This window comes from Vipera ursinii (assembly GCF_947247035.1).
Source record: "Vipera ursinii genome assembly, chromosome: 6".
Lineage (NCBI taxonomy): Eukaryota > Metazoa > Chordata > Lepidosauria > Squamata > Viperidae > Vipera > Vipera ursinii.
In genome coordinates this window covers 51,857,300-51,871,099 of record NC_139515.1, presented here as the reverse complement: position 1 = coordinate 51,871,099, position 13,800 = coordinate 51,857,300, and the positions used below count along the sequence as shown (strand labels likewise).

Below are 13,800 nucleotides of genomic sequence, written 5' to 3'. Positions count from 1 at the left end.
TATTATATTGTCATATGCCTCCCAGTTTTCCAAGTTGTAATAGATGCCAGGAAGACTGTTGCAGGCACAGTCAAATTCTTCTTCTTCTTTTATTGAAAGTCATTTGCAATGACTTTCTCTGTATATATATATCATTTTTATGTGTGACATTGAGTACACAGAAAAGTGACAGTAAAGGTTATCTTATCTCATCTCATCTCATCTCATCTCATCTCATCTCATCTCATCTCATCTTATCAAACTGCAGCCTGAATTACCTTGGAATGAATGACCACTGGAGATTTTCCAATAATAATTCTATGGCACATCAAAAGGAAACTGAAATTCCTTCAGCAATCAGTAGTATTTCAGATTGAGCCATGGCTGCAGCAACTTTCCTTTATTCTTCCAAAGTTACATCTACATTCCACAGATTTCTCTTAAAATCTCAATCTAATATTTCCCTCTGTCTGCTTCTCACATGTTTAAATCTGCCAATAATTTCCATGTTTTTCTTTTTAAGCCTGCAAATTCTTTTATATTTAATCTTCATGAATGATATATTGATATTCAGAATTCTAAAAATTGATGCCTGTATGATTTATTTTCCAAGGATATTAGCAAATTTCAGCATACATTTATAATACCCCCTTTCACTCTAAATAGAAAAAATAGACAACATTTCTATGACTTTTTATTAGATTTATAACTACCATTCTCTCTCTCTCTCTCTCATTGGGTGGTATATAAATAAACAATTCTACTGTTGGAGTCAATTTCTAGGACTTAGTATATGATCCTAGATTTACCCAGTGAGATAAAGAAGTTTATAAACTCTTGTTCTAAGACCACAGATTATATATTAATTATTTCCAGTATAGGTGGGCTCTTTTGATTATTTTGAACACAGGATAATTTTCTGGTTTATATGTATAGGTAGGGTAACACAGGTAAGGAGTGGGGTATGACGCAGCACTAAAAAAGAAATAAAGTAGAAAAATACTGATAAATGCTTCAGGAGAGTTTTAGCAATCAGAAAGAGAGATTTATCCCAGTACTCATGGAAGATGTGAAAATGCAGCATTCAGATTAGATTACAAGAAAATAAAAATTGTTACCTGAGATGGGAAAATATTGCTGTCATTCTGGGAAACAGTGATAACATTATTTAAAGAATCAGAAGCCTCTGCTTTTGACTGCTATCCTCGGTTATCTTTTTGACACTCCCAGAAGTACCCACTTCAAGCCATTCAGAAGAAATCCCCAGTTACACTGAAGCCATTTTCCACCAGTGGTTCTCACTGTGAAACAAACTTTCCTGGACAATTAACAACTGTCAGCAGAAGCAATATATAGTCCTTTCTTAACAGAGACTTCTGAAATGCACAAATCATTCTCTGCACCAAGGATCCCTCATGCCATCTATATCTATATCTATCTATATATATATCTATATCTATATCTATATCATCATCTATATCTATATCTATCTATCTATCTACCTACCTACCTACCTACCTACCTACCTATCTATCTATCTATCTATCTATCTATCTATCTATCTATCTATCTATCTATCTATCTATCTATCTTGCCTTTATTATTATGATAAATAATTCAAGATAGTTCACATCCCTAACACTCCTTTCTCCTCCTTTACCCACAACAACAACAATCCTGTGAATTGAGTTGAGTTCAGACAGAGAGTGACTGGCCAAAAATCACTTAGCCAGCTTTCGTGTCTAAGGCAGGACTAGAATTTACATCTTCTGGTTTCTAGCCTGATGCCTTAACTATTAGACTAAACTCTCCATAAGTGCTCATGAAGACAGACTATCTCTTTCAGAAGAAAGATCTGGATATAAAATAGGTATTAAACAATATTCAAAGTTTCCTGGTTGTGGGACCTAATCAAAAAATTTCTCGTACCCAATTTCCCAAATTTTCCTCTGAAATCACATCACCATGTTGATAATTCTATGTTATTCTCATCACCTCTAAATTTGGAGGGTGAGCTAATTTTGTGCTTGGTCCTAGATTCTTAAATATTTTTTCTACTTATTTGCTTGCTTTGAAATGCAATATCTGTAGCATGCTATATAGCAATAAAGTATCTCATCTTGCTGTTAATGAAGTTCAATGTATCTTCCAGTTATTATCCATGATGGAACTTCTGGTTATTACTTAATTTTATTCAGTTCACTTGAGTGAACATTGTATAGTAGCTGAGTTTACTTGACAATATATAAATTAATTTGTACATTCTCTGAGATTTCTTATATTTTTGCAGGAGTAACAAAATCATAATGCCAAACTATAGTAAATTGCATGTGATCTAGATAGATTAAGATCTGCCTTCTTCCACATGTTTACTCAGACTTTACAACTGGCATTGTCATCTTCCCTGGTTTCTAAAATTAGATGGATATGATTGGAGAAAGATATTGCATAATGATGATATCTGATTATTGATTGTCCTGCTTGATTCAAATCCACTGTTTTCCAACACTAAATCAACTCTTTAGTTCCACAGGTATTAGAATGGATTTTTTTTGAGAAATTGTATTAGTTCTGCTGGATTTTTTTCTGATTCTATTTTGATGGTCTTCTGCTATTTTAAAAAGAGTTGTTTCAGTTGTTTTGTAACCTGAAAAATTATTTAAAATATTTAAACAGAGAAAATGCTATTTAGCCAAGTTTTCAAACCTCTCTTTTTTCTATATCCAGGGATCAAAGTGCAGGTTCCGTCACTGTGAAAAAGCCATTGGCAGTGATATTGTGTGCTCATTATGGAGAGAGGGAAAATGTTCCCATCAACTTTGCAAATTTAGACATATGGAAATACAGGTAGAAATAACAAGCTTTTGAAGTGGTCTCTCTTAAACTAGATCTACTGTAAAAATTCATCACCTGTTTCTAACCTCTGCTACCATTATTGAAAATATATTATCTTAGTTTCACATCTCTTCTATTCTCCATTGAAATCTCTTCTATTGGGATATGACATCTTAGTTTCACATTTAAGAAATAGAGTGTTCTTCTGACATCCAGTCACACAAAAAGTTCATCAGCTAAAGATTTGCATAGATGCAGGCCCGTTGCCAAGTGGTCAAAATGCAGTCATGTGACTGTAAGGGGCCGCTATTGCAACTTTGAATCCAGGTCATAAGTAGCTTGGGGGATGGGCACCATGCCTTCAAATTGAAGCTGAGATTGAAGTGATGCCAGGAAACAAACTATCTTTTGCCTTATTAAATTTAATGTAAAATTGTTCTTAAATTTCTGTAGATTCTGGCTTATACCAGAATCTAGGAAAAAATAGTTTCTTTCTAGATGCTTTTTATAGTTGTGATGCAAATATATTAATGGAAGGAAAATATACACTGGTTTTCCTGTTTTAACATTTTCATCAATACACCTAGTGCTATAAGAAGGTTCTATAGCAGTATTCATTGTTTGGACCTAGACTGTTCTTTAAGTGAAACATTTTTGGATGTGGTTGAAATTTTAATATGCAGTTGTTTAGTGTGAAATATAAAACAGTCCTTCCCCACAGTGAAGACTCTTTGTGTAGCAACTATAGAACTTATAATAAACAAGAATCCTAATTGTTGTTTGAAACCTGTTTGATGCCAATCAGATCTTTAGATCTGAAAGTAATCCAAACAATTTCAGCAAAATCACATAGTATATAGCAGTGGGGATCAAACTGCAAATGTTAAAATGCAAAGTTCTTTTAATGCTTTGTTCCATTTCTATTCTTCATAGTTTAGATTATGAATTGCAGAATTTCCTTCCTGACAATTTCTATTGAATCATTAAATATGGAACCATCCATGTTTTCTTCTATAGCAAAAATACAACAGCATCTCATGCTTCTGGGAAACACAGCCGTTAGGCTGTGTGAGGATCAGTTGTGTCTTCCATCACAGGAAACCTCGTAATATTAATGGACTTTTTTTGCCCCCTAGTAATGGTGAGTATCTTTTCCATATTCTAGGAACTGAAATAAAGTCAGTTACATATGTTTCATTTCTATTATTATTAATGAGCAACACCCTACAAGAAATTAGTTTTTATGTATTAATCAAAGTTCTTATTCATAATCTGATTAGAATGGGGTCAAACTTTGTTTTTAAGGCTGTTCTCACAACTTATTATTAATATAATAATTAATGCAGTGCCCCTTTAAACTATTAAGAATTTTGCAGATAACAGTATTAAAGTTAATAGGAACCAAAACTTTGTTAAATCTGGAATTCACTTCTCTATGTTCAGACTTTTTGAACTATCCATCCATCCATCTGTCCGTCTGCCTATGATTTGAATTTATATGGCCACTCAACAACTGTTAAAAATAAAGCACATAACAATAGAATAATATATGCAAATTCAACACCTAAGATAAACAACTCAACTACAACAAACCAAGACAATCATTGCATGGGTTCTTTCACATATATAAATCCTCACATTTAGTGATACAATTTTGTATTTTAGCCATTATAGAAAGCCAACATGGTCCATATCAATCTAATCTTCTTGGTAGAGAGGTTTAGAATCATTTTTGTGATATGCTTTCCTTCTGGCAGAGAAGAAATGTTTTAGTGGGCCAATTGAGTGACCTAAAGCAAGATAGTTCTTATGTTCATCGGTACTGATTGGGTTCCTATCAGTTTCCTATTTACTGCCTCTTTTGACAGTAATTGCCATTCTGGTTGTTCTGTATCATATTTTATTAGAAACATGATTTGTTTGTACTGGTGGGGATGGATAGCTGTACTTTGATCAGTAGCTAATCAACATTTTACTGTAGTTTGGCAGTGTAATGTTTCAAGGATCATTGCTACCTCCTCCCTCCAGGAAAATGAAGTTAACACTAATACAGTATGGTCTTCATTTGGTTCTCCTGATGTAATTTGGCTTTAGCATCCACTTCCAAATATTGTGTTGAGCCCTGGACTGTATTTCCAAGGGATGCCAGTTATGTGATCAGAAAGGACATCAAGGTTGTCTGTTTTTTGTTTAATTCCAGAGGAAATCTCCTCTTAGAAAATTTCTTCTGTGTATCTTCTGAATTGCCACAAGTTCTTGCTGATTGGTGAATGAAATTAGGGGAGGCCTACATCTTGACAAACCCTTAGATACAATGGTTAGAATATAAGACTAAGTGATACAAGGTTCAACATCAACTCACATTCAGCTAAGTAAAGTTGAATTGCCTTGATTGAATGTAACTATATTAGATTGGGGTCTTGGGCATCTTGGGCTCTAAATTTGGATACATTTATAGGGCTTCAAATTCATCTGAAATCTCTGGAACTTCTGCAAAGTTATGTTTACTTCCAGGAGATATCTTATTTACTTTTAAAATTTGGCATTCTTTTGTGAGTGTACTTGATGCAATTTACACAGTCCTTTTAAATGAAGCAGTTATCCTTGGGAGCTTTGATATACTTTGTTAGAATCCATTTATATCACATTTCATAAATATGGTTAGAATATTGTGCTTATTCTCGGGATTTTGCCATCTCTCCGAGGGGTGGGGAAAGGATGGTTATTCAGATTGCAGTAGGCTGTTTTCAAAGACCAGGAAAGCTTTTGATCTGAGGGGAACAGGGGGAGAGAGAGATATCTGGGTTGCATCTCCATTTGGAACTGAAAGGAAAAAAGCAATAGCAATAAGCACAAGGAGATTGACACCTAAGTAAATGATGTGAGCCTGACCAAATGGATTTGAGGGGAGGGGGTTGAAACAGGAATGCTTTATATAGTATTGAAATGTAACTTAATGTCAGATCCCATCTTGTATTGCCACAACCGCTCTCATCCTAGTAAACGTTTCCTTTTGGACAAACTTGGATCCAGGAGTTCTTACTTCCTAAGATGTGAATTGGGGTGGGTCCTGACAGTAGACGGGATCTGCTATAAGAGTCAACCTGGAAGGGAAAGCCTTACCGGGGGACTTTGCATTAAATACAGTGTCTGGCGATGAAGCAAGAGAAGAGGGAAGCCCCACGGAGAGGGAGTCTTCCCCCCGAATGGAATCCCAGAGACGATGGGAAGCTGAAGCGGCATATTTCCCTGGGGAAGAAGCGGTGGAGCAGCATGACCAAAAACCCCCGTGGTCGATGGGCGTTGGAAGGAAAAGTGAGTGGGAAAAGGCATCGGGAAAAGTGACCCTGAGACGGAGCGACCACCAACCAGAATGGAGGCAAGAGATGGAGAACTCCCTGCACACCAGTGAGGAAGAGCGGATTCTGAAAAAAGCTATTGACCTGATGAAAGCAACCCTGAGCTCACTAAGGGAGGAGAGAGCCGAAAACCGCAACCGAGGCAGTGCCTGGGGCCGCAACTGGAGAGGTAACGGAGGGGATCCAGCACCTGAAACCCCGGGGCCGTCCAATGGAACAGAAATCACTGCCTCAGCAGTACATACCCCCCCGAACCACAGACGGGGAGCAGGATGAGGAGCGATACCGGCCGTGGTGCAGACAACGCTCCAGCCAAAGACTCCCGCCCCTGGAAGTCAAATTCAAGGGGGAGCCATCACAACTGGGATTTTTCCTAACCCAAGTCCTCAGCTATATGGAAGAATATGGATGGGACATCCCCAGTGACAAAACATGCATCCGAATTGTGCAATCTGCCCTGGACGGATCGGCTGCAGACTGGGTGGTGAACTTGCACGACTCCAATGCCCCAGAACTCAACGATTTCAACTGATTCATGTCATCTTTGAGGTGGCGGTTTGAGGATCCTTTGGCTGACTGTAAAGCCCGGGAGAGAATCAAAACAGTGAGGCAGGGCAGGCGAGCGGTAGCCAAATATACCCAAGAATTCCGAGCCATTGCCAGCAAGCTGAACTGGCTGGAAGATATCCTCCTTAGCCACTTCAAAGATGGTCTAAACTATGACCTGTATGACACTTGCCTGCCTCGAGGAGACCCACCCCATCTCGACGACTGGTACGTCCTGGCAGAGGAAGTGGAAATAGACCTATTGAAGAGACACCGCAGAGGAAAACCATGGGGCTGCCTGCCACCCGAGCAAACATGTGAGGGGGAAAAACCACAAACCACAGCCAAAAAATCGACGGTTTGTTTCAACTGCGGGAGAGAGGGCCACCGTGTTGCAGAATGTCATTCAAAAGCCCCCCCCCCAAAAAAAACCCAGAGGCATCATCCTCCAAGAAGCCGGGGAAGTCCCAAGGCAACACAAAAGAATCTTCCATGAAGGGGACAGAGGCTGTAGAGTCCACAATTCCTGCCAGGAACTTGGATTGGACTCCGGCCTGCACCGCAGGGACGGTGGACAACTCGGAAGACAGCTCAGAGGGAGAACCATTGGTAAGTGGACCCCTTCCACCCATACTTAAGACAGTGACTATATTAGCTTCCTCTATGCCTGAAGCAGCCAAAATAAAAGCTCTGATAGACTCTGGTTGCATCCGCTGCCTTATCAGCCCAACGCTGGTGGAGAGATTGAGCATCCCAGTGAGGAGGTTAAAACAACCAATCTCTTTTAGTCAATTAGATGGGTCAATAGCAGGGGGTTGACCAGCCACCCTAGCCACTTTACCAATCCACCTATCACTGGGGTCCCATGAGGAGGACATAACATTTATAGTGGCCCCAGGCATGGAATGCCCAATGATTCTAGGACTGGAATGGCTGAAGAAATGGAACCCCGGGATAAACTGGAGGACAGCAGAACTCAATTTCCCAAAGGGGGGGCAGAAGAACTTAGACTCCAAAAGCATCCCTCCAACCCAGAGGGAGGAGACAGCAGCAGTGGGGGAAGAGGAAAAGTTCCCAGAGATACCAGAGGAATACAGGGACCTTGCTGAGGTTTTCAGTGAGGAGCGGGCAGATGAGCTTCCCCCCCACTGCCCCACAGACTGTGCTATAGAATTCAAACCCGGGGCAAAACTCCCAAAACCCAAGATGTATGCCATGAGCCCAAGGGAAATGGCAGAAATGGAAAGATTCATAAAGAAAAACTTAGGAAGAGGCTTCATTGAGCCTGCGAGACCCAAAGTGGCCGCCCCAGTTCTGCTCAGGGAGAAGAAGGATGTTCTTACCGCTGTTGTATAGATTATAGAAATCTGAACACAATTAGTGAATGCAATCTGTACCCCTTACCCCTAATGAAGGATATGCTATCCCAGCTATCGAAAGGAAGGATTTTCACTAAACTAGACCTGAGGGAAGCATATTACCGCATTAGGATTAAGGAAGGAGATGAATGGAAGACTGCATTCAACTGCCCATTGGGTTGCTACCAGTTTAAAGTACTGCCATTTGGACTGCAAGGGCCCCACGCAGTATTCATGCAATTAATTAATGACTTGCTAAGGGAGCACCTTTATAAGGGGGGTCCTGGTTTACCTGGACAACATCCTTCACTGAGACCAAAGAGGAACACATCAACCTAGTCAGAGCAGTCCTGAAAAAGTTGTGAGCTGCCCACCTATATGCTAAACTATCGAAGTGCGAATTCCACCAGGAAAAAATTGACTACCTGGGATATCGCATATCCCCAGAGGGCATCGAAATGGACCCTGAGAAAGTCAGGACAGTATTAGAGTGGGCACCCCCCCGCACATGGAAGCAATTCCAGTTTCCTGGGGTTTGCAAATTTCTACCGCCAATTCATTCCTGCATTTGGCCAAACAGCCATGCCCCTGACAAACTTGTTGAAAACGAAAGGGGGGTCCCCCGTGAAATCCAGCCAGCCTGTAAAGTGGACAATGGAGTGTCAAGCAGCATTTGAGAGGCTAAAGAGACTTTTTTGTGCTGAACCTGTCCTAAAACACCCAGATCCCGACAAACCTTTTGTAATACAGGCAGATGCGAGCGATGTAGCGGTAGGAGCCGTATTATTACAAGAAAATGATGGGGGGACGTTGCAACCATGTGCATACACATCCAGAAAACTCACAGAAACATAACAACATTGGCCAATATGGGAAAAAGAGGCATTCTCGTTGAGGTGGGCATTACTAACATGGCGCCAATTTTTAGAAGGAAATAAAATACCTTTCCAGGTCTGGACAGACCACAAGAATTTGGAAGCACTAAAAACGCCCAGGAAGCTCACTCCTAAGCAAGCCCGCTGGTCCCAACATTTTCACCGATTCAATTTCACTCTCAAACACTTACCGGGGGGAAAGAACTTCCTGGCAGATGCATTATCCCACATGCCCCAATATAACAGCACAAGAGTTACTGACTTTAAACCACTTGTGCCAGAACAACAACTGGCAGCACCAGTCACCACCAGGGCACAAGAAAAAATGAAGCCGAAGGTAGATAGCCAAATTGGAATAAAATTCAGGAAGTCTTTGGAAAGTGATGAATGGTTCCAGAAAAATAGACATGTGTGCACAATTAAAGATGGACTGCCATGGGTCGGGGAGAAGCTATATATACTTGCCACCCAGAGAATCAATTTCATGCAACTGTGCCATGATACAAAATCAGCAGGACACTTTGGTTTTGTAAAAACCTTACACTTAACTAAAAGGCAATTTTGGTGGCCATCTATGAAAAAGGACATAGTTATGTGGGTAGCTGTCAAATTTGCGCGATGGCCAAAAGACTGCAAGGGAAACCACCAGGTCTGTTACAACCGGTGGCGAACCTCTCAGCGCCATGGAAAGAAATAGCCATGGATTTTATCGTAGAACTGCCAGAAAGTAATGGAAACACCATAGTCTGGACTGTCACAGATCTGTTCTCTAAGCAAGTACATTTCATACCTTGCCAAAAAAATCCCGACTGCAAAAGCATTAGCAAAACTTTTTGTACAGCATATTTACAGATTGCACGGGGTACCACAATGCATCATATCTGATAGAGGGGTGCAATTTATGTCGGCATTTTGGAAAGAATTTTTATCCCTCTTAGGAACCACCCAAGGAGTGTCATCTAGTCACCACCCTCAAATGGACGGGGTTTTTGAACGACTTAACTCTGTACTTGAACAATATTTAAGATGCTTTATTAATTTTCAGCAGTCCAATTGGACAGACCTACTGCCTTTCGCAGAAGTAGCATATAATAATGCAGTCCACTCAAGCACAGGTTATACTCCTTTTCAAGTAGCTACAGGCCAGAGTTTCAACCCAATACCAGAACTAACCCCAAAAGAACCAGTCATTCCTGAACTGAAGGAATGGATTGCTCAATTACAAAATACCTGGCCAATTGTTAGGAAAGCATTGGAAGATATCAGAAAAGCATACAAGACACAGGCAGACAAAAAAAGAACCGATCCCACACCATTCAGGGTAGGAGAGATGGTATATTTATCCACAAAATACCTGAAATCACTCCAACCCTGTAAAAAACTAGGACCAAAATATTTTGGACCTTTTCCAATTGAAAGAATCATAAACCCAGTAACAGTTGAATTAGGACTACCCAAAAATCTTAGACGAATACACCCAACCTTTCACTGCAGTTTAATAAAGAGACAACAACAATCACCCCTACGAACAAAATTCCCACCACCACCACCCCCCATTATGGTGGAAGGAGAACAACATTTTGAAGTGAAAGAAATCTTAGATTCCAGAAAACACCATGGAACAATACAATATTTAGTGGCATGGAAACACCTCCCCTCCTCAGAAAATGAGTGGGTTAACAAACTTCATGTTAAAGCACCAAAGTTGCTTAAGAGATTTCATACAGAATATCCAAGCAAACCGGGCTAACATTTATATGTTTTCTTTTCCCCGCAGATGGACCCATCTTTTTTCTGAGAGGAGAGCCGATTGTCAGAATCCATTTATATCACATTTCATAAATGTATGGTTAGAATATTGTGCTTATTCTCGGGATTCTGCCATCTCTCCCAGTGGGGGGGGGAGAGGATGGTTATTCAGATTGCAGTAGGCTGTTTTCAAAGACCAGAAAAGCTTTTGATCTGGGGGGAACGGGGAGAGAGAGAGATCTGGGTTGCATCTCCATTTGGAACTGAAAGGAAGAAAGCAATAGCAATAAACACAAGGAGATTGACACCTAAGTAAATGATGTGAGCCTGACCAAATGGATTTGAGGGGAGGGGTTGAAACGGGAATGCTTTATTTAGTATTGAAATGTAACTCAATGTCAGATCCCGTCTTGTATTGCCACAACCGATCTCATCCTAGTAAACTTTTCCTTTTGGACAAACCTAGATTCAGGAGTTCTTATTTCCTAAGATGTGAATTGGGGTGGGTCCTGACATACTTGCCTATTTATAATAAAGAGTGAATATTAATTGGTTTTACTGTCATTTTATTGCTACTACTGATATTTTAAAATCAATGCTTCCCAAACCTGAGTAAATTACCCCAAATTGGGTAAAAGGGTTTTTTCTTTCGATAACAAACCCATTAAACATCACAACAGAGACATAAAATTAATGTAAAGATTGTCGTGTGTGCTAAAATATATTTGAAAATCTCTATTCCTATCAAGAGGAAAATCATTGAAATTACCGATGGTAATTTGTCCAAATATTGTTCAATGAATATTGTTTGTTTAATACAGGTAGTCCTCAATTTATGGCCATTTGTTCAGTGACTGTTTGAAGTTATAACAGTACTGAAGGAATTGCGACAAGTCCTCAAAGTTCAGTAAGACTTTCTGATCTGTGATTTTGAGTAATGAAGAAAAAAGTTTGAGAAGCACTTATTTGATTCATGTCCATCAGCCAGGATTCTAGGATCCTTAAACTAATTTTGCCTGCTCTGGTACAGTTCTCCAAACTTTTATGGAGAAAAACAGTTTTTACATTCCAAGAAGAAATTTTTGTTGTATTAGGTTGTCTGGAACAGTACTTTTATATTCTGTAATACCTGCCTGAAATAAGTATTGCAAAGATACGTTAAGTATCCAGCACTCTCTCCTGTATAATATTCAGAGAAACTGGGCTTGAGGGGCAATATGAATAACTGATATACTGCATAATGCAGGAACTTCTTGTTTGCCTTTTAAAAAAATTGTATAAATGTTTATAAAATGGTGAAAAGATAAATGTTGCAGTTTATGGCAATACTAAAAGTATGGTTCCAATATAATGTTATTTTCTGAATGGAAAAAAATACATGAGGAAAAAGTTGTGCTTTAATTAAAAAAAAGCCAATTGAATATTAGAAGAAAGATCTACATATGGGATATGTCATTAATCTCTTCTGCAAATTGCATGAGAGGTGGGTTTTTTTACTATTATTCTCAGTGGAATCCATGTGAATTGTGTTTTAGAAAGAAAAGTCATTTCCTCCATGCTAGCTTTAGCTAGGTAGGAAAATGGCGGAGAAGAAAATCCCCTGCCTAAATAAAGCATATTAAGTTTACAATAAAGTCAAAAGATTTAGGATTTCCCAGAGTTGTAGAAGCTTAAGAAAAGGAAAGATTTGATGCATATATTAATTGTGTGCAAACATTTCGGGAAACTGATTGCAAAATAGTGCCATATTTACTTGGTGAGAAGAGTCTCATGTTTTGATTAGGGAGAGGGTGTTGCATTGCTTTCCCTAGGAATAAGAGTTTCCTTCTAAGGATATACTTGCAGGTTAACCTACTAAGAATATGGGATTTTAGGTTTGGCGTTGTAATTCTTTCCCTTTGCTGTCTCTTTATGCCTTCTATTTGCCTCATCTCCACACCATTAATTTCGTTCCTACCTTTAGTTTCCTACTAAAGATAGCCTCACAACCATTCATTTAGTGACTGTTCAAAGTTACAATAGCACTGGAAAAATTTACTTACAATTGTTTGTCACAGTTACAACAAGTGCAGCATCTCCACAATCAGAATGTGTAAGCTTGACAATAGGTTCATATTTATGATGGTTGCAGTGTCCTGGGATGATGTGATCACCTTTTGCAACCTTCTGAGAAGCAAATCAATGGGGAAGGCAGATTCACTTAACTGTGTATTAACTTAACAACTGCAGTCTGTCACTTAACAACTGTGGCAAGAAAGGTTGTGAAATGGGACAAAACTCACTTAGCAACAAACATTTTGGGCTCAATTGTGATCATAAGTAAAGGACAACCTGTACTCCTTTCTCTCATACCATCTACATCCTGCTTCTTTAGACCTCCTCCTCCTCATCCATATGTTTCTTCCTTTGTTTTTGTCTCTTCTCAAAAGAAGGAATTCAGGTTTCTGTGATTCTGCGTATGTAAAAAGCAGCTTACGTGAAGATGATGGAAATCAATTAATTTTGAAGATGTGCTTTACAGGCAATATATTTTAATTATTTTTTTGGTTCTAGCTCTGCTCTTTTTTTGCTACGGAACTGTTCTTTTCACAGAGATCTTTTTCTGCTATGGTTTTAACTAATTGTATGATTTTTCCCCCCGCTCTAGTAGTTTTACTTGTGAACCACCAAGTGTCATTGGGAGTCCAGCAGCCTAAAAATTTAATACATAAATAATTGAGCTTTTAAAGTTGTCAAATTTATGATGTGGCCTGAAATATTAGAGGATATTACAATGCTGATGAAAAACTAATTTTGTGACCAATGTCTGCATTTATAAACTTTAAGCATCTCTCTCTCTCTCTCTCAGTTATGCATTCATTATTAAAGTCAGTTTATTTTATTTACTTATTTATTTAATTTCTGTAGCTGTCTATCAACTTAGTGACTCTGGGCAGGTATGCCTTGTTCTGCAGAATTAGTATGCATTGTCCTGTGCCTGAGGCACAGGATAGATTGCCTAAAGAAGTAATCTCTTCCTCAGATGGTTTTCTCACAGAACAATGTATCCTTAAAAAGTGCTAACCACAAGTTAACAAGCTTAGCCCCCTAGCCTTAATA

At 39.1% G+C, this 13,800-nt stretch overlaps 1 protein-coding gene across 1 annotated transcript in view; it reads left to right on the top strand.

Moving 5' to 3' along the window:
* Positions 1 to 13,800, top strand: part of LOC310642152 (uncharacterized protein C12orf50 homolog) — a 31,767-nt gene that overhangs the window by 5,774 nt on the left and 12,193 nt on the right. The window contains exons 3-4 of the mRNA XM_083365612.1: positions 2,707 to 2,826; positions 3,832 to 3,955. Of these exons, the coding sequence (XP_083221738.1) occupies positions 2,707 to 2,826; positions 3,832 to 3,955 (244 nt within the window). The remainder of the gene's footprint in view (positions 1 to 2,706; positions 2,827 to 3,831; positions 3,956 to 13,800) is intronic.